The sequence below is a fragment of the Taudactylus pleione genome, unplaced genomic scaffold (assembly GCF_031769625.1).
Source record: "Taudactylus pleione unplaced genomic scaffold, aTauple2 ptg000393l, whole genome shotgun sequence".
NCBI lineage: Eukaryota > Metazoa > Chordata > Amphibia > Anura > Myobatrachidae > Taudactylus > Taudactylus pleione.
The window spans coordinates 915,801-936,607 of record NW_028284794.1 but is presented as its reverse complement, the minus strand read 5'-3'; the positions used below and the strand labels follow the sequence as shown (position 1 = coordinate 936,607).

The 20,807-nt window shown below is 46.5% G+C and overlaps 1 protein-coding gene across 1 annotated transcript in view; it reads right to left on the bottom strand.

Moving 5' to 3' along the window:
• The window catches only part of LOC148506832 (uncharacterized), an 84,025-nt gene that overhangs the window by 12,515 nt on the left and 50,703 nt on the right, over positions 1 to 20,807 (bottom strand). Inside the window, exons 4-7 of the mRNA XM_088446081.1 lie at positions 19,411 to 19,755; positions 11,631 to 11,652; positions 9,918 to 9,931; positions 3,143 to 3,491 (exon numbers count right to left, since the gene is read on the bottom strand). Coding sequence (XP_088302207.1) covers positions 3,143 to 3,491; positions 9,918 to 9,931; positions 11,631 to 11,652; positions 19,411 to 19,755 — 730 coding nt within the window. The remainder of the gene's footprint in view (positions 1 to 3,142; positions 3,492 to 9,917; positions 9,932 to 11,630; positions 11,653 to 19,410; positions 19,756 to 20,807) is intronic.

The window sequence follows — 20,807 nt, the reverse complement described above, 5'->3', positions numbered from 1 at the left end:
CAAACAAACAGACCAATTAATTTTATAAATAAGATATTGGTAACCTGCTGTTGTGAAGACCTGACATTTGCTGTGTAGTAGGCACTGAGTTGTGGTGAATAAAAACTACTGCTTTATCAGATCAACACCGGGAGTTATTAGTTATCAGACAAACACTGGGAGGGGTATTGGTCATATAACCATTACTGGGTAAGAATCATACAAACCTCTCTTCCATTAAATTCTCTGATAGGCTACAATGACACCATCTTAAGATATATGTATTTATCTCATGTGAAAGGAATGTTGGCTTCTACTCTGGTGGAGGGACTCAATAGTTCTGTAAGTTGTACACTACTGGTCAATAGTGCTACAACACCCCCAATGTTTTCAGTTCTTATTGAAAGTTAAGTAATTCAAGTCTTGAAAACAGCCTGAAATGGTACAAACGTAAGAGGTAAATTGCTAGAATTTTTTAAAAACAAGTTTACGTTATTAAAAACTGAAAAATTCAGAGTCATAAAAGAGGCCTTTTTCGGGGAACAAGTAATGGGTTAGGAACTTGCAGCTGTTCTGCAGTAATGAATGAGAGGCTTGGCCATTAAGCTTCTTCACTGGCCTACTAAAAACTTGAAGAAGGTCTTATGGGCCGAAGAATCAAAATGTGCAATCTTTGGTCCATCACGCAGGAATTTTGTATAATGTTGAGTAGGCTAAAGGATGGTTTATCAGTGTTTGGGGTTTATTTACTATTAAAAGCAATGCTTTATTATATTTTGGGCTTAAACAGACTGGGAAGCATTGGTTTTTACTAGCTGCCACTTAGTATATAAATGCCTGTGTTTTCAAACATAGGGAAAGAGGAAGGATGAAGGTCTTTTTTCAGAGATACCAAGTCGGCAAATTTTCAAAAAGTGACTGACAACCTGAACCAAAAAGGATAGAGCGCATTTTGCAGCGCCGTGTAATGCTTTCTGCTCTATGCATGGTTGGTCAAGGGTTCATCCTACAGTAAGATAACAACCCAAAACATACATTCAGGCTATGTCACAACTACAGAACCTTTGAGAAAAAGAACACAATGGTAGGCTTCCAATCATGGAATGGCACAGTCAGTCTCCAGATTTACACCCCATTCAGTTGATTTGGGATGAACTGAGCAGAAGGGAAAGCAGCCTACAAGTCCAACACATTTGTGGAACTGTCTGCAGCAGTATTGGCAAGAACTTCCCAAAAGATATTTGATTTCCATTGTATAAAGAACGCCATAAGTGTGTTCAGTGATTACATCTGCAAAAGGCGGCTACTTGGATGAGTCAAAAATGTATTAGGATTATATTTTCTAAAACAAAATTAGACATTAAACTGCGTAAATAGAAAAATGGGGGTGTTCTAAAACTATTGACTGGTAGTGTATATATAGTATATACTGTAAGATGATCAATTATCAGTTCAGATCACTGCTATTTTTCACTTTTGTGAATTAGTGGGAGATGTATCAATCTTCCTAAAGTGCACAAGGTGAGAAATTGCAAATAGCATCCAATAGCTTTTAGATTTCATTTATGTAGTATATACTAAACAATGAAATTGTCAGGTTGCGTCCTAGGATCGGCTTTTACTCACGCCAGCGCCGGCTTCTCCTGATCCCTCGAGTGGTGAGACGTCAGGTGCAGTTGAGAGGGACGCACTGAGTATTAACTAAGAACCACGTAGACATCCATGAGCTGTGTTGTGATTTAGTTCCTCGAGTGCTGTCATGGACGCAGCCCTGACAGTCTGGTCACCTGACTGCTATTAACCCAATGGTAGCATGGTGATGGTTAGCTGACGCTGTACACCAATGACCTGCTACCTCATGGTATTTAGCCAGCCCCCAGACAGCAGGAAGTTGCCGGTGCAATGTTGCCGCTACCTTGTGTATACTTGCTGTTACCTCATTCCAGGCTCCTTATGTGATATCCTTGAGTCTCAAGTGCCAACTCCTAGTGCAATAGTGTGTCCGAACATCTTGCCTGTGTGCGATACAAGTACCAACTCCTTGTGCAACAGTGCGTCGGAACATCTTGCCCGTGTGCGATACAAGTACCAACTCCTATTGCAATAGTGCGTCCGAACATCTTGCCTGTGTACGATACAAGTGCCAACTCTTTGGGCAACAGTGCGTCCGAACATCTTGCCTATGTACCAGTACAAGTGCCAACTCCTGTGCAAAGGTATTTCTTTTTAGAAGTATATCTCTTGGGCCAGTGTTTTATTGTCTCTATTCCCACGGTGTCAAACACCTGTCCAAAGGGCCACGATCATCCTGCTGGGTGCAGCTTAAACCCATATCCCACTTGGAGGGGTCACTGGTGAACACCTCACAGTTGGTTAGACTCTGCGCCTTTAGACAGGTCTCACCAACGTTTGATATTCGTGGATGAGGAGATCTTATATACAAGCCCCACATCTCCGATTCCTTCCTCAACCCGGGACCTCCGCTTCCACCCCCTCAGTAGGGGATTTCCCTAAGCCAAACTTGACAGACATGTAGGATCTGATTGGTTGCTATGAGCAACTTCAAGACTTTTTCTCTTTAGAAGGTTTAAAACATCTCTCCCTTAGTTTCAAATTGGAATATCGAGAGCAGTAACTAGGGGTGTGCGACTGGTGCTGGGCTCTGTGGGTGCCGCAGTCACTGCTCCATTGCCTTTGCTTCAGGCTTGCAAGGTGGCCGGAATGGCACCCTGCAGCTAGTATCACTGCAGCAGTGCCACCCATAGTGTATTTTCGAAGCTACTGTCAGGCACCATGCTGTGTGTACAGCTGCCTGGAGCATCTTCAAGAAGCTTCTGGCACTAATGCACTACTATGTGCTGGCGGCTCGACCCACTTTGCGCAACATCATATACTAAGAATTGGGGGCAGCACAGGGCAAATAAGCTCTGTTATGGCCCTAGAAATATTCTATTATGAGCACTTTATTCTATTGCTCATCTCCCTGTCAAATTGCACTTCCTGTCAATCACTCTGCTATGGGTCTGCGTGGCCTCTGCAAACACATTCCTGATCGCAACAGCTAGTTCACGCACTGCGATGCATGCATAGAGCGCAACAATCATCCGATTGCATGCGTATTAGCAACTGCGTACCTTGCTGAATCTGGCCCTGTATCAGTTACTTTCTACGTAACTCTATATCAATAGTTCTGATTTTACCTGTGTTCAGTGATGTCTGGCTCCCATATTGGATTACTGAGCTGATATTGTTGAGCCCATCACAGAATTTGAGCACCAGGAAGCAGTAATATGTAGCGTAGTCTGTTTCTCGAACCCCCTTTATATGGAAATCAGCCAGTCCTCTCAGCTCTGTCCTTCCTCTGTAGCTGGGATGAACCATCTCTTTGGAGGGGTGGTAGGCATACACATCACTTCTGTTGCTGACTCTCCAGTAGATTCCAATCCACATAGGGTCTCTGACTGGTGGGAGGGAGTACGAGCAGTTGAGGATGACAGAGTCTTCTGTGCTCCCTATGGCTCAAACTGAAGGGTTGTGAATTCAGGATACATTTCAGAGGCTGTAAAGAGAGTATGAGACAAAGAATATTCCATAAATTATTTTGTTATTATCACTAATGAATATCCACAGTTTTTACATTGAAATAGCATTATAAAGGGTTTTTAGATCATGGGAGGGTTATTTTATGACATTGTATTCATTCTGTAAGATGCTCTGTTATATAGTGCACTATCAGTGTGCCTCTGACATGTATTTACTTAGATCAGAGGGTAAGAAAACATTAATCAGTGAAGGACAATCTCATGGATGTTGGGGGCCTCACATGCCACCCCTGACAGTTTCATGAAGCTGCACAGGTTATTTAAGCTGCATTCACTGTATGGGGTACATTTACTAAAGTGAGAGTATTAGAAGAGATGTTACCCATAGCAACCAATCAGATTCTACTTAACATTTAACTAGCACCTTCTAGAAGATAATAGCTGGAATCTGATAGGTTGCTATGGGCAACATCTCTTCTAAAACTCAGTTCTAAAAGCTCTCGTTTTAGTAAATTTACCCCTATTGTGTGTATTCCAGCAGGAATGTAATTTGCAGGAATGCATTGGATGTGCACCTAAATGTCTTGATGGGTTGGGTATGAAATACCGGCAGTCGGAATGCCTCCTGTCAAAATGCCGACAGCAGCATTCCAATTCTTGGTATCCCTACAAGGGTCAGGTAAGTATGCTAAACCTCCCCCCTTCTCCCCCTAAACCCTTCCTCCTTGCACCCTAAGCCTAACCCTCCACACCCTGTACCCTAACCCTCCCTGTTAGTGCCTAAAACAAACCCTCCCCCTTAGTGCCTAATCTTAACTGTCCCCCCTTAGTGCCTAATGCTAACCTCCCCGTGGTGCCTAATACTACCCTCCCCACCCAAAGCGTAACCATAACCACCCCCTGGTGCCTAAATCTAACCCTCCCCCATGGCTAACAGCTAAGGCGCCCCGATATAGTTATGATCGGGATGACGTCTGTTGGGATTCTGGTGTCGGTATCTAAACTGGCATTGGAATTTGGACACCTATGTTTAGTCACAGGTCAGGATTTTGATGCCAGTATTTCAACAACTGGCATCGCATCTGCCGGCAAACAAACTACATCCCATCTAGATAATCCAACCAGCACATGCCTACTCCCTGCACTCGGGAAACTCCTTATATATCTAAAAATACAATTTTACAATTTCACTAAATAAATAATATTTACAAACTCAGCACCTCAACTCAGCATGCTAAAGCATCACCATGTGGAGTTGTATATAAGCGGTCAACAAGGGGAGCTGTATGCTAAGGGGTCACCATGGGGAGCTGTATGCTATGGGGTCACCATGGGAGCTGTATGCTAAAGGGTCACCATGGGGAGCTGTATGCTAAGGGGTCACCATGGGGAGCTGTATGCAGAGGGGTAACTACAGAGAACTGTATGCTAAGGGGTCACCATGAGGAGCTGTATGATAAGGGTCCCCATGGGGAGCTGTATGCTAAGGGGTCACCATGGAGAGCTGTATGCTAAATGGTCACCATGGGGAGCTGTATGCTAAGGGGTCACCATGGAGAGCTGTATGCTAAATGGTCACCATGGGGAGCTGTATGCTAAATGATCAACATGGGGAGCTGTATGCTAAGGGGTCACTACAGAGAGCTGTATGCTAAGGGGTCACCATGGGGAGCTGTATGCTAAGGGGTCACCATGGGGAGCTATATGCTAAGGGTCACCATGGGGAGCTGTATACTAAGGGTCAACATAGGGAGCTCTATGCTATATGGTCACCTTGAGGAGCTGTATACTAAGGGGTCACCATGTTGATACTATTACCCACTGTGTACTAAGGAGTCACCATGGGGAGCTGTATGCTAAGAGGTGACCACAGGGAATTGATTTGCTAAGGGGTCACCATGGCAAGATCTATAATAATTGTTCACCATGTGGATCTGTCTGCTAAAAGGGCACCACAATGTGATGTTTGCTAAGTGGTCAAAATGTGGAACTGTATGCTAAGGGTCACCATAGACAGCTGTATGCTAATGGGTTTCTTCTGGGAGCTGTATGCTAAGGAGTCACCATAAGTAGGTTTATGATGAACTGTATGCTAAGGGGTCACCACTGGGAGCTATACTAATTGGTCACAACAATGAGCTGTATGCTAAGGGATCACCACTGGTAGCTATGCTAAGTGGTCACAGCAATGAGCTGTATGCTAAGGGGTCACCACTGGGAGCTATGCTAAGTGGTCACAGCAATGAGCTATATGCTAACTTGTCACTATTGGGTATTTGGAGATTAAATCTAAGGTGTTACCACAGTGAATTGCTAAGGGGTCACCACAACATGATATATGTTAAGGGATTACCATGGAGTAACACATAGTAGTCAACACATAGAGATGTACGCTAAGTGATCACCATGGAAAAATGTGTGGTAAGTATCAACAAGAGGAGTTGTATGATAAATGGTCACCATGGGGCACTGTATGCTAAGGGTAAACTTAGGGAGCTATATGCTGTAGTATCACCACAAGGTGCAGTATGCTAAGGGGTCACCATCTTGATGTGTATTACCCTCTGTGTACTAAGGAGTCACCATGGGGAGCTGTGTGCTAAGGAGTCACCATGGGGAGCTGTGTGCTAAGGGATAATAACAAAAGTTATATGCTAAGGAATCACTAATGTGTTCTGTATGCTAAGGGGGTCCATACAGGGAGCAGAATGCTAAGTGGTCATCACAGAAAACTGTGGACCTGATTCAGACATTCTCGCTAGGGTGCGTTCACTCTAGGGGTGAGCGGGTTCGGATTTCTGAAATCTGAACCCCCCCAAGCCCGCTCGATCTGAGGCCGATCCGAGTCAGGCTCAACTTTTCCCGCCTGACCCGGATCTGAAATAGAGGCAAAACGTCATCATTGCACCTTCCGGGTCTCGTGTGTTTTGGATTCTATATAAGGTACCCACGTCGGTGCCATTTTCTCACTCGGCTGTGGACAGTGAAGAGGGAGGGTGGGAGTTAGGGCTGGCTTGGCTGTGTAGTGTAGTGTAGTGTAGTGCAGTGTAGTGTCGTGCTGTGCTGCTGTTGTCCATATGGGCTGTGTCCACTCCTCCAAAGTCCATAGGGGCTGGATGGACAGTGTTGTGCAGTCAGTTGTCCACAGGGGCTGTGTCCACTCCAAAGTCCTGTGCAGTGTCCCAGTCCTAAAGGGGTGCTGTAGTGTTGTCCAGGGGGTGCTCTGTCCATCAGGGGTGCTCCCCCCAAGTGCAAAAAATAAATATTTTTTCTGTGTTTGTGAATTGTGTGCGCAGTAGCCGCACGTGCATAAACAAAGTAGCGCCAAGCGTGCGCCTGTGTCATAAGCAAAGGGCCGGCTGGCTTGACCGTTAAAGGGTGCTGTAACCCCCAAAGTGCACTCCAAACCAAATAAAATAATATTTTCTGTGTTTGTGAATTGTGTGCACGGTGGCTGCACGTGCATCAACAAAGGAGTAGCGCCAAGGGTGCGCCTTTGTCCTATAAGTTAAGGGCCAGCTGGCTTGTCTGTTAAAGGGTGCTGTAACCCCCAAAGAGCACTCCAAAAAAAATAAAAATATATATTTTTTGTGTTTGTTAATTGTGTGCACAGTAGCCGCACGTGCATCAACAAAGTAGCGCAAAGCGTGCGCCTGTGTCATAGGTAAAGGGCCAGCTGGCTTGACCGTTAAAGGGTGCTATAACCCCCAAAGTGCACTCCAAAAAATATATATTTTTTTGTGTTTGTGAATTGTGTGCGCAGTAGTCGCAATTGCATCAACAAAGTAGTGCCAAGCGGGCGCCTGTGTCATAAGTAAAGGGCCGGCTGGCTTGACCGTTAAAGGGTGCTGTAACCCCCAAAGTGCACTCCAAACCAAATAAAATAATATTTTCTGTGTTTGTGAATTGTGTGCACGGTGGCTGCACGTGCATCAACAAAGGAGCAGCGCCAAGCGTGCACCTGTGTCCCATAAGTAAAGGGACAGATGGCTTGTCCATTAAGGGGTGCTGTAACCCCCAAAGTGCACTCCAAAAAAAAATATATATATATTTTTTTGTGTTTGGGAATTGTGTGCGCAGTAGCCACACGTGCATCAACAAAGTAGCACCAAGTGTGCGCCTGTGTCATAAGTAAAGGGCCAGCAGGCTTAACCGTTAAAGGGTGCTATAACCCCCAAAGTGCACTCCAAAAAATATATTTTTTTGTGTTTGTGAACTGTGTGCGCAGTAGCCGCACGTGCATCAACAAAGTAGCGCCATCCGTGCGCATGTGTCAAAGGTAAAGGACCGGCTGGCTTGACCGTTAAAGGGTGCTGTAACCCCCAAAGTGCACTCCAAAAAAAATATATATATATATTTTTTTGTGTTTGTGAATTGTGTGCGCAGTATCCACACGTGCATCAACAAAGTAGCACCAAGTGTGCGCCTGTGTCATAAGTAAAGGGCCAGCTGGCTTAACCGTTAAAGGGTGCTATAACCCCCAAAGTGCACTCCAAAAAATATATTTTTTTGTGTTTGTGAATTGTTTGTGCAGTAGCCGCACGTGCATCAACAAAGTAGCGCCATCCGTGCGCATGTGTCATAGGTAAAGGGCCGGCTGGCTTGACCGTTAAAGGGTGCTGTAACCCCCAAAGTGCACTCCAAAAAAAAAATATATATATATTTTTTTGTGTTTGTGAATTGTGTGCGCAGTAGCAGCACGTGCATCAACAAAGTAGCGCCAAGCGTGCGCCTGTGTCAAAGGTAAAGGACCAGCTGGCTTGACCGTTAAAGGGTGCTGTAACCCCCAAAGTTCACTCCAAAAAAAAATATATATATATTTTTTTGTGTTTGTGAATTGTGTGCGCAGTAGCCGCACGTGCATCAACAAAGAAGCGCCAAGCGTGCACCTGTGTCATAGGTAAAGGGCCGGCAGGCTTGGCCGTTAAAGGGTGCTGTAACTCCCAAAGTGCACTCCAAAAAAAATAAAAATATATATTTTTTTGTGTTTGTGAATTGTGTTCGCAGTAGCCGCACGTGCATCAACATAGTAGCGCCAAGCGTGCGCCTGTGTCATAGGTAAAGGGCCAGCTGGCTTGACCGTTAAAGGGTGCTGTTACCCCCAAAGTGCACTCCAAACCAAATAAATATATATTTTCTGTGTTTGCGACTTGTGTGCACTGTGGCTGCACGTGCATCAACAAAGGAGCAGCGCCAAGCGTGCACCTGTGTCCCATAAGTAAAGGGTCGGCTGGCTTGTCCGTTAAAGGGTGGTGTAACCCTCAAAGTGCGCTCCACAAAAAATTTTAAAATCTCTTTTTTTTTCTGTCTTTGTGAATTGTGTGGGCTGTAGCTGCACCTGCATCCTCAAAGCAGCAACGACAAGCGTGCGTCTGTCTGTTAAAGGGTGGTGTAACCCTCAAAGTGCGCTCCACAAAGAATAAAAAATTCTTCCTTTTTTTCTGTCTTTGTGAATTGTGTGGGCTGTAGCTGCACGTGCATCAACAAAGGAGCAGTGCCAAGCGTGCGCCTGTGTCCCATAAGTAAATAGCCGGCTGGCTCATTTCTTAAAGGGTTGTGTAAACCACAAAGTGCACTAGTCTCCAACAAAATAAAAAATAATTTTCTCTGTTTGTGTGCGCCTTAGCCGCACGTATATATCAATATAACATAAATGAAGGACCAAACTTTCTCCGATAAAAATAAAATAGGGAAAGATCAAGAACCACTTCCTCCTAGTGCTGAAGATGCTGCCACTAGTCATGACATAGACGATAACATGCCATCAACGTCGTCTGCCAAGGCCGATGCCCAATGTCATAGTAGAGGGCACATACAATCACAAATGGCAAAGTTCAGGAAAATGACCTTTAAAAAAAACATTTAAAACATCTGAAGAGAAACGTAAACTTGCCAATATGCTATTTACGACACGGAGTGGCAATGAACGGCTAAGGTCTTTCCCTATGTTCATGACTAGTGGTTCAGCTTCACATGACAATGGAAGCCCTCCTCCCGCTAAAAAAATCAAACAAGTTAAGCTGGCAAAAGCACAGCGAAGAACTGTGCTTTCTAAGAAGATATCACAAATCCCCAAGGAGAGTCCAAGTGTGGTGGCGGTTGCGATGCCTGACCTTCCCAGCACTGGACGGGAAGAGGTGGCTCTTTCCACCATTTGCACGCCCCCTGCAAGTGCTGATCGGAGCACCCACAGTCCACTTGCTGATATGCAAATTGAAGATGTCACTGTTGAAGTACAACAGGATGAGGATACTGGTGTAGCTGGTGCTGAGAAGGAAGCTGGCGAGGAGGATTCTGATGGTGATGTGGTTTGTTTAAATCAGGCTCCGGGGGAGACAGTTGTTGTCCATGGGATGTGAAAGCCCATCTTGTTCATGCCTGGGCAGAAGACCAAACATTCCACCTCTGGTCTGACAATATTTCTATCCAAATCCGGACAACAACTGTCTTGCCATATGTACCATATGTAAAGGCGAAATATGTAGGAGTAGAGCCATTAACCACCTAGGAACTTCCTCCCATATACATCACCTGCAGCGCGTTCATAAAAAGTTACTGTCAAGTTCAGAAACTTTGGCTAAGACCTTAAGCAGTCCAGGGACACCTAAATCCCTTTTTCCTGTTGTATCCAAGCACCTGCAAACCACACCGTCAACTCCCTCCTCATCAATTTCCTCCTTAGTCAGGATCGGAAGTAGTCCTGCAGGCCATGTCACTGGCATGACTGACTCTCCTATCCGGGATTCCTCCGGAGGATCCTGCATTGCTATGCCTACTGCTGCCGCTGCTGCTGTTGCTGCTGCTGGGAGTCGTTCATCATCCCAGAGAGGAAGTAGGAACACCACTACTTTTACTAAACAATTGACCCTCCAACAGTCCTTAGCAAGGAGGATGAAGTACGACAGCAGTCATCCTGAAGCAAAACGTATAACTGAGGCCTTGACTGCTATGTTGGTGTTAGATGTGCATCCTGTATCTGCCATTTGTGCAGTGGGATTTAAACAATTGATGGAGGTAGTGTGTCCCCGGTTCCAAATCCCGTCTAGTTCCACTTCACTAGGCAGCCGATACCGAGACTGTACAGAAACGTCAGAAAAAATGTCCTCAGTGTCCTGAAAAATTCGGTTGTACCCAATGTCCACTTAACCATGGACATGTGGACAAGTGGAACCGGGCAGACTAAGGACTATATGACTGTGACAGCCCACTGGGTAGATGTATCACCTTACGCAGCAACAACAGCAGCATCATCTCAGAAACGCCTGCTTGTTCCAAGGCAGGCTACGCTGTGTATCACCAGTTTCAGTAAGAGGCACACCGCCGACAACATCTTTGAGAAACTGAGGGAAATCATCACCCAGCGGCTTACCCCACTTAGACTCTCCTGGGGATTTGTGATATCTGACAATGCCACCAATATTGTGCGGGCATTACATCTGGGCAAATTCCAGCAAGTCCCATGTTTTGCTCACACAATAAACTTGGTGGTGCAGAATGTTCTGAAAAGCGACAGGGGCGTGCAGGAGATGCTTTGGGTGGGCCAAAAAAATTTCTGGACACTTTCGCCATTCAGCGACTGCGTGCCTAAGACTGGAGCGTCAGCAAACACTCTTGAACCTGCCCCACCATCACCTGAAGCAAGAGGTTGTGACGCAGTGGAACTCAACCCTCTATATGCTTCAGAGGATGGAGGAGCAGCAAAAGGCCATTCAAGCCTATACATCCACCTATGACATAGGCAAAGGAGGGGGTATGCACCTGACTCAAGCGCAGTGGAGAATGATTTCCGTGTTGTGCAAGGTTCTCCAGCCTTTCGAACTTGCCACACGTGAAGTCAGTTCAGACACTGCCAGCTTGAGTCAGGTCATTCCCCTCATCAGGCTTTTGCAGAAGCAGCTGGAGAAAATAAAGGAGGAGCTAAGACGGAGCGATTCTGCTCGGCATGTGGGACTTGTGGATGAAGCCCTTCATTCGCTTTGCCAGGATTCCAGGGTGGTCAGTCTGTTGAAATCAGACCACTACATTTTGGCCACCGTGCTCAATCCTAGGTTTAAAGCCTATGTGGTGTCTCTCTTTCTGGCCGACACAAGCGTGCAGAGGTGCAAAGACCTGCTGGTGAAAACACTGTCAGCTGAAGCGGAACGTGACACGTCAACAGCTCCTTCTTCATTTTCTCTCTTGCAACTGGGGCTGCCAGGAAAAAACTTATGTATCCTAAGCAACCCACTGGCAGTGATGCAGGGCAGGCAGGACCAAGTTTGGACATCTGGTCCGGACTGAAGGACCTGGCAACAATTTCTGACATGTCTACTGTCAATGCATATGATACTGTCAACATTGACAGAATGGTGGAGGATTACATCGGTGACGGCATCCAAGTAGGCATGTCAGACAGTCCGTACCTGTACTGGCAGGAAAAAGAGGCAATTTGGAGGCCCCTGTACAAACTGGCTCTATGTTACCTGAGTTGCCCCCCTCCAGTGTGTACTCCGAAAGAGTGTTTAGTGCAGCCGGGAACCTTGTCAGCGAAAGGCGTAGGAGGTTGCTTCCACAAAATGTGGAGAAGATGATGAATTATCAACTCTTCCAGGGAGACCAGCCTCCAGAACGTACAGAGGGACCTGTGGTGGTGGATTCCAGCGGGGACGAATTAATACTCTGTGAGGATGAGGATGTACACAACACTGAAGAGGGTGAGGAATTGGTGGATGAGGAGGATGAGGACGACATCTTGCCTCCGTAGAGCCAGTTTGTGCAGGGACAGATTAATTGCCAGCTTGTTTTGTGGGGGCCCAAACGAACCAATCATTTCAGCCACAGTCATGTGGCAGACCCTGGCACTGAAATGATTGGTTTGTTAAAGTGTGCATGTCCAGTTTATACAATATAAGGGTGGGTGGGCCCAAGGACAATTACATCTTGCACCTCTTTTTTTTCTTTGCATTATGTACTGTTTGGGGCCTAGTTTTTCAAACTGCCATCCTGTCTGCCACTGCAGTGTCACTCCTAGATGGGCCACGTGTTTGTGCCGCCCACTCGTATCTCTTAGCATAGTTATCGAGCTACCTCGGTGCAACCTTTTGGACATAAAAACACTATTGTGAGGTGTGAGGTGTTCAGAATAGACTGGAAATTAAGGTTATTGAGGTTAATAATAGCATAGGAGCAGAAAAACCCACAAATTCTGTGATTTTAGCTGTTTTTATGCTTTTTTTTTTCAAAAAAATACAGATCCAAAACCCAGAACCCAGAACCCAAAACATGGAAGGGTGGTTTTGGCAAAACCAATCCAGATCCAAAATACGAAGAAAGATCCAGATCCAAAACCAAAACACGTAAAGTGGCCGGTGCACACCCCTAGTTCGCTCATAGCTGGCCGATTGACCCTTTCTATGCATGCATACGCATCGCAGTGCGCATGCGTGAACCACTGCAAGAGATCGGGAAGCGTTCGCTCTCTGCCCAGCAGAGTGAGTGACATGAGAAGCCATTTGTGGGTGCTGACAGGGGCTGGAAGCTAGAAACGGGGGAGTGTACATGCGAAAGCAAGTGTGCCTGAGCATCTCAATGCCGTTTCAGAGGCGAGCATAATAAACAGGCAGCATCATAGTACACTGTAGTCACGTCACCTGGTTGTATTTCACACTGAAGTGATCGCATTGCTTGCGCAGGGTATAGTCAACCTCAAGCGCTGCGATCACATCCAATGGTAACTGATGTACCGATGGTTGCATACACTTCCTGGAGATGACGTGTGCAAGTGGGTGTCTTACGATAGGCTGGTGGGCATCTACATACAGAGAGCGATCGCACACCAAGACATAGTGGGCATGCTTATGCCTTGCCGTGCGATCGCCTGCCGCGTCGTCACTTAGCCAAATTTGCATACGCTGGGTGTGAGCGTACGCATCTAGCGAGCGGGTCGTAGGCTAAAGGGTCACCACAGGGAGCTGTATGCTTAGTGGTCACCACAGGGAGCTGTATGCTTAGTGGTCACCACAGGGAGCTGTATACTTAGTGGTCACCACACGGAGCTATGCTAAGGGATAATAATAGAAGTTATATGCTAAGGGATCACTAATGTGATCTGTATGCTATGGGGACATAACAGGGAGCTGTTTGCTTCTGTAACTGGTCACCATGGGGAAAAGTATGCTAAGGAGTCACCACAGGGAGCTGTATGCTAATGGTCACCATTTAGCAGTTGTATGCTAAGGGGTTTCCTCTGGATGCTGTATGCTAAGCAGTCACCATACAGTAAGTAGGTGTATGACCAACTGTATCTAATGGTCACACAGAGAGCTGCATGCTAAGTGGTCACCATAGGGAGCTGTAGGCTAAGGGGTCACCATAGGGAGCTGTAGGCTAAGGGGTCACCATAGGGAGCTATAGGCTAAGGAATCACTGTGGGATTTGGATGTTAATGGATCCCCATGGAGAGTTATATGCTAAGTAGTTAACACAGAGTGATGCATGCTAAGTGATCACTGTGGAATCTGTAAATTATATGATAAGTGGTCACCATAGGGAGCTGTGCGGTAAGAGGTCATCTCAAGAGTGTTTTAATCTAAGGGATCATTTTAAGATTCTGTATGCTAAGGGGTCAATTTTGGGAGTTTTATGCTGAAGGGTCACCATGTTGAGATATATACTAATTGATTGCTAAGTGGCCACCATGTAGGGCTGTATGATAAGAGATCAACATAGGGAGATGTATGTGTATGCTAAAGGTTACCACAGTGAGCTGTATACTAAGTCATCTCTATGGTTAGTTGTGTGCTCAGGGCTCACAATGGGGAACTTTATGCTACTGTAGGTGGTCACCACAGTGAGCTGTATGCTAAAAGGTCACCACAGGGAAGGTGTGACTATTACACTTTTTTGGACATTTTTATGAAGAGGAACTTGGATGGAGTCTCGCCCAAGAAACTTTAACAAGTCTCTACAATATACTATTTGTGTTCTCACAGTATCATTGGTGTCTGCCATTAACTATACAGTGTATAACATATATATATATACTGTATAGTTATATATATATATATATATATATATGCATTTCACTATATCTTATTTTGTAATATTCTTGTAATGATTTATTAAAATCCAATTAAATATCTTTATTTGGTACTATTTCAAATACTTGCTCCACATAATTGTATTTATTCATGTGGGATGTCAACATTATGCATAGACCAACAGCAGAGATTAGGATTAGGCACTGTGGGGTGGGTTAGGGTTAGGCTATGGGAGTAGATGTTAGGGTAAGGCACTAGGGAGAGGGTAAGAGTTAGTTTTCAGGAGTGGAGGTTAGGGTAAGGCAATAGGGGGAGGGTTTAGGTTAGTCTTTAGGCGCACCATGTTAACAATCTCATGTTGACATTTGGGATGTTGACATAATGAATTTTGACAAAATATATAGTACCATATCAATCTCCAAGTACTTATGTAGAGTACATGAGAGGCAATAGTCTGCTCCCAAGGGTGTCAGCTGAGAAAGAACCCCACTGAGATAGGGGAGCCTGTGAAATATAGGGGCCTGGGAATGTACTTTATCCCCCTTTCTCCAGTTCCTCTGTGTCAATGCTCCTGGGAGCAGCATGCCCTCCTTGTCTGTGCCTAATTGTTGTAACCCCCCCATACCAACTGATGGTGGCCCTGTGCATCATTCTGCCCTACTCTAGTTTTCTCCTCTCCAGGAGAAGCCTCTAGAGGAGATGCAGCTGGACACTTTGGGGGCAGGGATGGGCTCTTTGTGTCATTTAGCCCCGCTCACTCTTCATGGACACAATATTATCTCACTAGGAAGTGGGCAGGTTGTGGGAGATCCACCCACTCTTCTCCGGGTCTTCTAAATAATTGGAGGTCTCTCACACATTTTGGGAGAGTATGTAAGTATGCTGTGCATGCACCGATCAGACTGCAAGTGTAAATGTGCCCATGAAGACTTTTTTGCCAGCCTCCATCAGCTTGTTCCAAGATGGGTAAATCCGGATAGAGTGGTGGCGTTCCAACCAAGTCACTGTATCTAATGAACTGTGATTGGCTGACTATGACTGCCTCGCTGACATCGATACCTCTGATATCTTCAGTAATAGATTTATTTAATAATTATGATACTGAAATCATGCAGAAACTGCCATTTCCACATGATTTTCAGGACTGATCAAATTAATACGTAGGCCCATAACTGTGAATAACTTCCATAGTGATCCAGATCTGAATGGAAAACCCTGAAAATGATCATATTGCTCATTACTAGTCTTAGTAGTTGAAAAATCATAAAAATAGAGAAAAAAATACTGCACATATGACTTCACATATTCTCTATGAACCACTATTAATTTTTACATTAACATTTACTTACATGGCTGTAACTAGGGGTGTGTGTGAGCAGTGCCATTGCACAGAGGGACGGATTCAGACCGGCTCGCTATGCTGCGTTCGCACGTAACTGGCTGATTTTTGCTATATGAGCATGAGTAAAAGACGCAGTGTGCATGCGCAAACCAGTCACTGCGATCGGGAAGCGGTCACATGTTTACCTTAGAATGCTCACTCGAATGAGTGACAGCAGAGCAGGGCTGGGCCGGGGGGCAGGGTGACAGATGCCCCCCGGGCCGGTCATATTTTCAGCACTCTGGGCTTGCCAGTGGTCCCTGCAGAATGGGCTGCGCTTTGCAGTGCTTAGGAATAGTGCAGATGCATGGCTCCACCCACTTTATGTGCCAGCTCTAGTCTGAGTCTCTCCTCCCCTGCCTGCTGTCTAAAGGCAAGCGGCTGGCTCATGCAGTGTGCCTGACCCCAGCAGTCCCCTCACTGAGCCACTGTCTCTAATGCTCAGCCACAGGGGCACTGAGAGGGGGGCTGTAGGGGCTGACACTGCTACCCCCTCCTTCCTAGTACCTATCAGCAGAGCTGTAACTAGACTTTTTGGTGCCCTATGCCAGAAAGAGCATTGGCGCCCCCCTCATTTTTCAAATGGATATAGTGCACCCAAAAAAGGGCCATGGCCTCATGGGGAAGGGCCAGGGAAGAGATAGGGGAGGCCAGGAGATGCTGGGGATGAAATAAGAGGAAGCTACAAGCAAGAATGATAATAAACAGAAATCTAACAGGCCCAAACAGCGCCCCCTGACCTGTGGTGCCCTGTGTGATGGCACCGGCCGCACTACCCTAGCTACGGCCCTGCCTATCAGCATGCACTGGGAGACTGCTCTCTTCTACTAAGCAGAAGTCCTCTCTTCTGTCTGTGGGGGTGGGGAGTGATCACGATGACTGCACGCTCACCCCAACCCCCCCTAGATTTTTTCAGGGCCAAAAAGTTTTTTTTTCCAGGGGGCGTGGCCACGCCTCCCACGAATAGGTAACATCTCCTTCAGGTTTCTATGGCCCACCTGATTAAATGGGTGGTACCTGGATTCATGTATCCTGTCACAGCTTACTACTCTTGTCCTGATTACAGCTCTTTCCCTCCTCTCCCTGGCTCCTCGTGACCCTGGCTCTCCTCCAATACCCAGCACCCCTCCACCTCCTATGCCTGCCTACTACTCCTATCCCTGGCACCTCGTGACCCTGGCTCTCCTCCAATACCCAGCACCCCTCCACCTCCTGTGCCTGCCTAATACTCCTATCCCTGGCTCCTCGTGACCCTGGCTCTCCTCCATTACCCAGCACCCCTCCACCTCCTATGCCTCCCTACTACTCCTATCCCTGGCTCCTCATGACCCTGGCTCTCCTCCAATACCCAGCACCTCTCCACCTCCTATGCCGGCCTACTACTCCTATCCCTGGCTCCTCGTGACCCTGGCTCTCCTCCAATACCCAGCACCCCTCCACCTCCTATGCCTGCCTACTACTCCTATCCCTGGCTCCTTCGTGACCCTGGCTCTCCTCCAATACCCAGCACCCCTCCACCTCCTATGCCTGCCAACTACTCCTATCCCTGGCTCCATCGTGACCCTAGCTCTCCTCCAATACCCAGCACCCCTCCACCTCCTATGCCTGCCTACTACTCCTATCCCTGGCTCCTCGTAAACCTGGCTCTCCTCCAATACCCAGCACCCCTCCTCCTCCTATGCCAGCCTACTACTCCTGTTATTGGCTCCTCCTGTTGCCATCTCTCCTCTAGTAGCCAGCACCCCTCCTGCTATGCCAGCCTATTACTCCTGTCCCTGGCTCTCCTCTAATACCCAGCACCCCTCCACCTCCTGTCCCAGCCTACTGCTCCTGACTCTGGCTCTTCTTTACTACCCAGCACCCCCCTCCTCCTCCTGTTCCAGCCTAATACTCCTGACCCTGGCTATCCTCTTATGCCTATTACCCAGAACTCCTCCTCCTGTCCCAGCCTACTCCTCCTGTGTCCCCAACTCTGCTTCCTACACATCAAGAAGAAGAGGAGCCGTAAGGAAACATTCTGGCTTTTCACTAAAGCCGACATTTCTAGTCTGTTTTTCCAAACAGACTTCTTCTGGGGGTTTTAAAACATATAGGACAGGAACCTGGGACAGACATAGAAACCATTCAACACTGCTCCAGTGCTTCTATCAAAGTATATATATATATATTCTGAACAGTATATATAACATGCATGTATATAATACACATTACACACACACTTACTATGCAGGAGCTACAGGTTGTAGGTGAGGGTGGGACTGAGTGTTATTAGGCCCATCCTCTTGCAGCAAAATGTCAAAGACTCCTCCGATATGATGGGGAAGTATCTCTCTGGGACAACGGTTATCACTACCGCTGTCTACGCGAATTACATTTAGTAAATAGCCGGGATAATAATGTTGGGAGGTATAGGGGTCAATCCTATTAGGTGCAATGATCTCGCTGGTGCAAGTCATCATGGCAATGGTCGCACTTTACAGCAGCCCAGATTTGCTGAATTTTGCTTGCAGCTCCATAGGGCTCCAAGCAAAATTCAGCAAATTCAGGCTCTGAGTGGGCTGCTAAGGGTGCGAGGTGCCGGTCCGTTGCCAGTGTTTTAACACCATTGCAACAGCAACTCGCACCCTATGTACTTTATAGGATAGACCCCATAGTGTTGCATTGAACAAATGCTTCATTCCAAGAATCAAGCATTTAGTTTTTCATTCTGTTGACATATCTGTGGATGGTATTACAGGGAGTACCACCTAGATAGTTAATAATTATGGCTGCCACTCATGGGCCAGTGCCATGAGCATGCCCCCCAGGCAAAATTTTGCCAGCCCAGAGTGCAGAGCCCTATGGGCGACACCATCACTGAACCATGTGACTAGCATGATGCCTGGAATGACACTTTGCAGAAGGAATTGCTTCTGCAGTTCTGCCCATTACATTCTTTGGATACTCCAGACATGCATAATGCAGTCTGTACAGCCCCCTGGAGCATCCGAAGGAAGATCCAAGCAGTGCTTTTCTTACCAGTACTGGTGGCCCCGCCCCATCTGCATGATCTCATGACATCATCTGCTCAGGGGTGCATGGCCCACACAGGACACAAGCCAGCCCTGTTATGGTGCTGTTTATTTCTATACAACCAGCCTAATCTGTTACTCTTTTTCTATTATTATTTAGCTTTATAAGAGGTAAAATTAATAAAGTAATTTTTTTGTTGATTTAAAATCAATGGAAAATATACTTTGTATGTCTTGGGCTAAATCACTTATTAACTAGTACTTAAAAATCAAATAAAAAAAAGTATGTTAGTAAATTTGTGATTTAGCCCCAGAAACACAACAGCAATGTTAATTTATTTTCTTCAATTTTAAATCAATTAAACACAATTAAAATCAACCTTTAGTTAATATACCCCATGCTCTAGTATATATATCTACTGACAGTACTTAAGGAAAACATGCATTTTAGGAAATTTACCAGAATTCAAGACTGTTACCTGCAACTACTAAATCTGTGCCACGTGCAGATCCAGGGACAGGACTTCCTAGCCTTGTCCTCACCTCACAGCAGTACCGGTTACTGTTAGACGATGTCACATTTCTTATATGTAATGAGAGGTCTTCAGGGAAATTCACTAATGACCATCGTCCAATCTTCTCTCCCTTATTCTCCTCCTTCCATTTATTAATTATAGAATTATAATAGCACAGGACACTTGTTCCCATCCTCCAGGTGACTTCTCTTATATCATTAACAGGTTTTTTGTAGACATAACATGGTATAGTTACATCTTCTCCCACTGTAGCAGGAACAACATCCGGCTGTTCTACATAGGACTCATCTATGGAGAATGGAGAGGACACAGTGACACAGACAGAAGGGAGCTATGAGCCTGTCCCTCCCCCTGCAGGGTGACACAGTGACACAGACAGAAGGGAGCTATGAGCCTGTCCCTCCCCCTGCAGGGTGACACAGTGATATAGACAGAAGGGAGCTATGAGCCTGTCCCTCCCCCTGCAGGGTGACACAGTGATATAGACAGAAGGGAGCTATGAGCCTGTCCCTCCCCCTGCAGGGTGACACAGTGATATAGACAGAAGGGAGCTATGAGTCTGTCCCTCCCCCTGCAGGGTGACACAGTGACACAGACAGAAGGGAGCTATGAGCCTGTCCCTTCAACCTGCAGGGTGACACAGTGACAAAGACAGAAGGGAGATATGAGTCTATCCCTTCAACCTGCAGGGTGACTCAGTGACAAACTGAAGGGAGCTATGAGCCTGTCCCTCCCCCTGCAGGGTGACACAGTGATATAGACAGAAGGGAGCTATGAGCCTGTCCCTCCCCCTGCAGGGTGACACAGTGATATAGACAGAAGGGAGCTATGAGCCTGTCCATCCCCCTGCAGAGTGACACAGTGACACAGACAGAAGGGAGCTATGAGTCTGTCCCTCCCCCTGCAGGGTGACACAGTGACACAGACAGAAGGGAGCTATGAGCCTGTCCCTTCAACCTGCAGGGTGACACAGTGACACAGACAGAAGGGAGATATGAGCCTGTCCCTTCAACCTGCATGGCGACACAGTGACAAAGACAGAAGGGAGATATGAGTCTGTCCCTCCCCCTACAGGGTGACACAGTGACACAAATAGAAGGGAGCTATGAGTCTATCCCTTCAACCTGCAGGGTGACACAGTGACACAGACAGAAGGGAACTATGAGTCTGTCCGTCCCCCTGCAGGGTGACTCAGTGACACAAACTGAAGGGAGCTATGAGCCTGTCCCTCCCCCTGCAGGGTGACACAGTGATATAGACAGAAGGGAGCTATGAGCCTGTCCCTCCCCCTGCAGGGTGACACAGTGATATAGACAGAAGGGAGCTATGAGCCTGTCCCT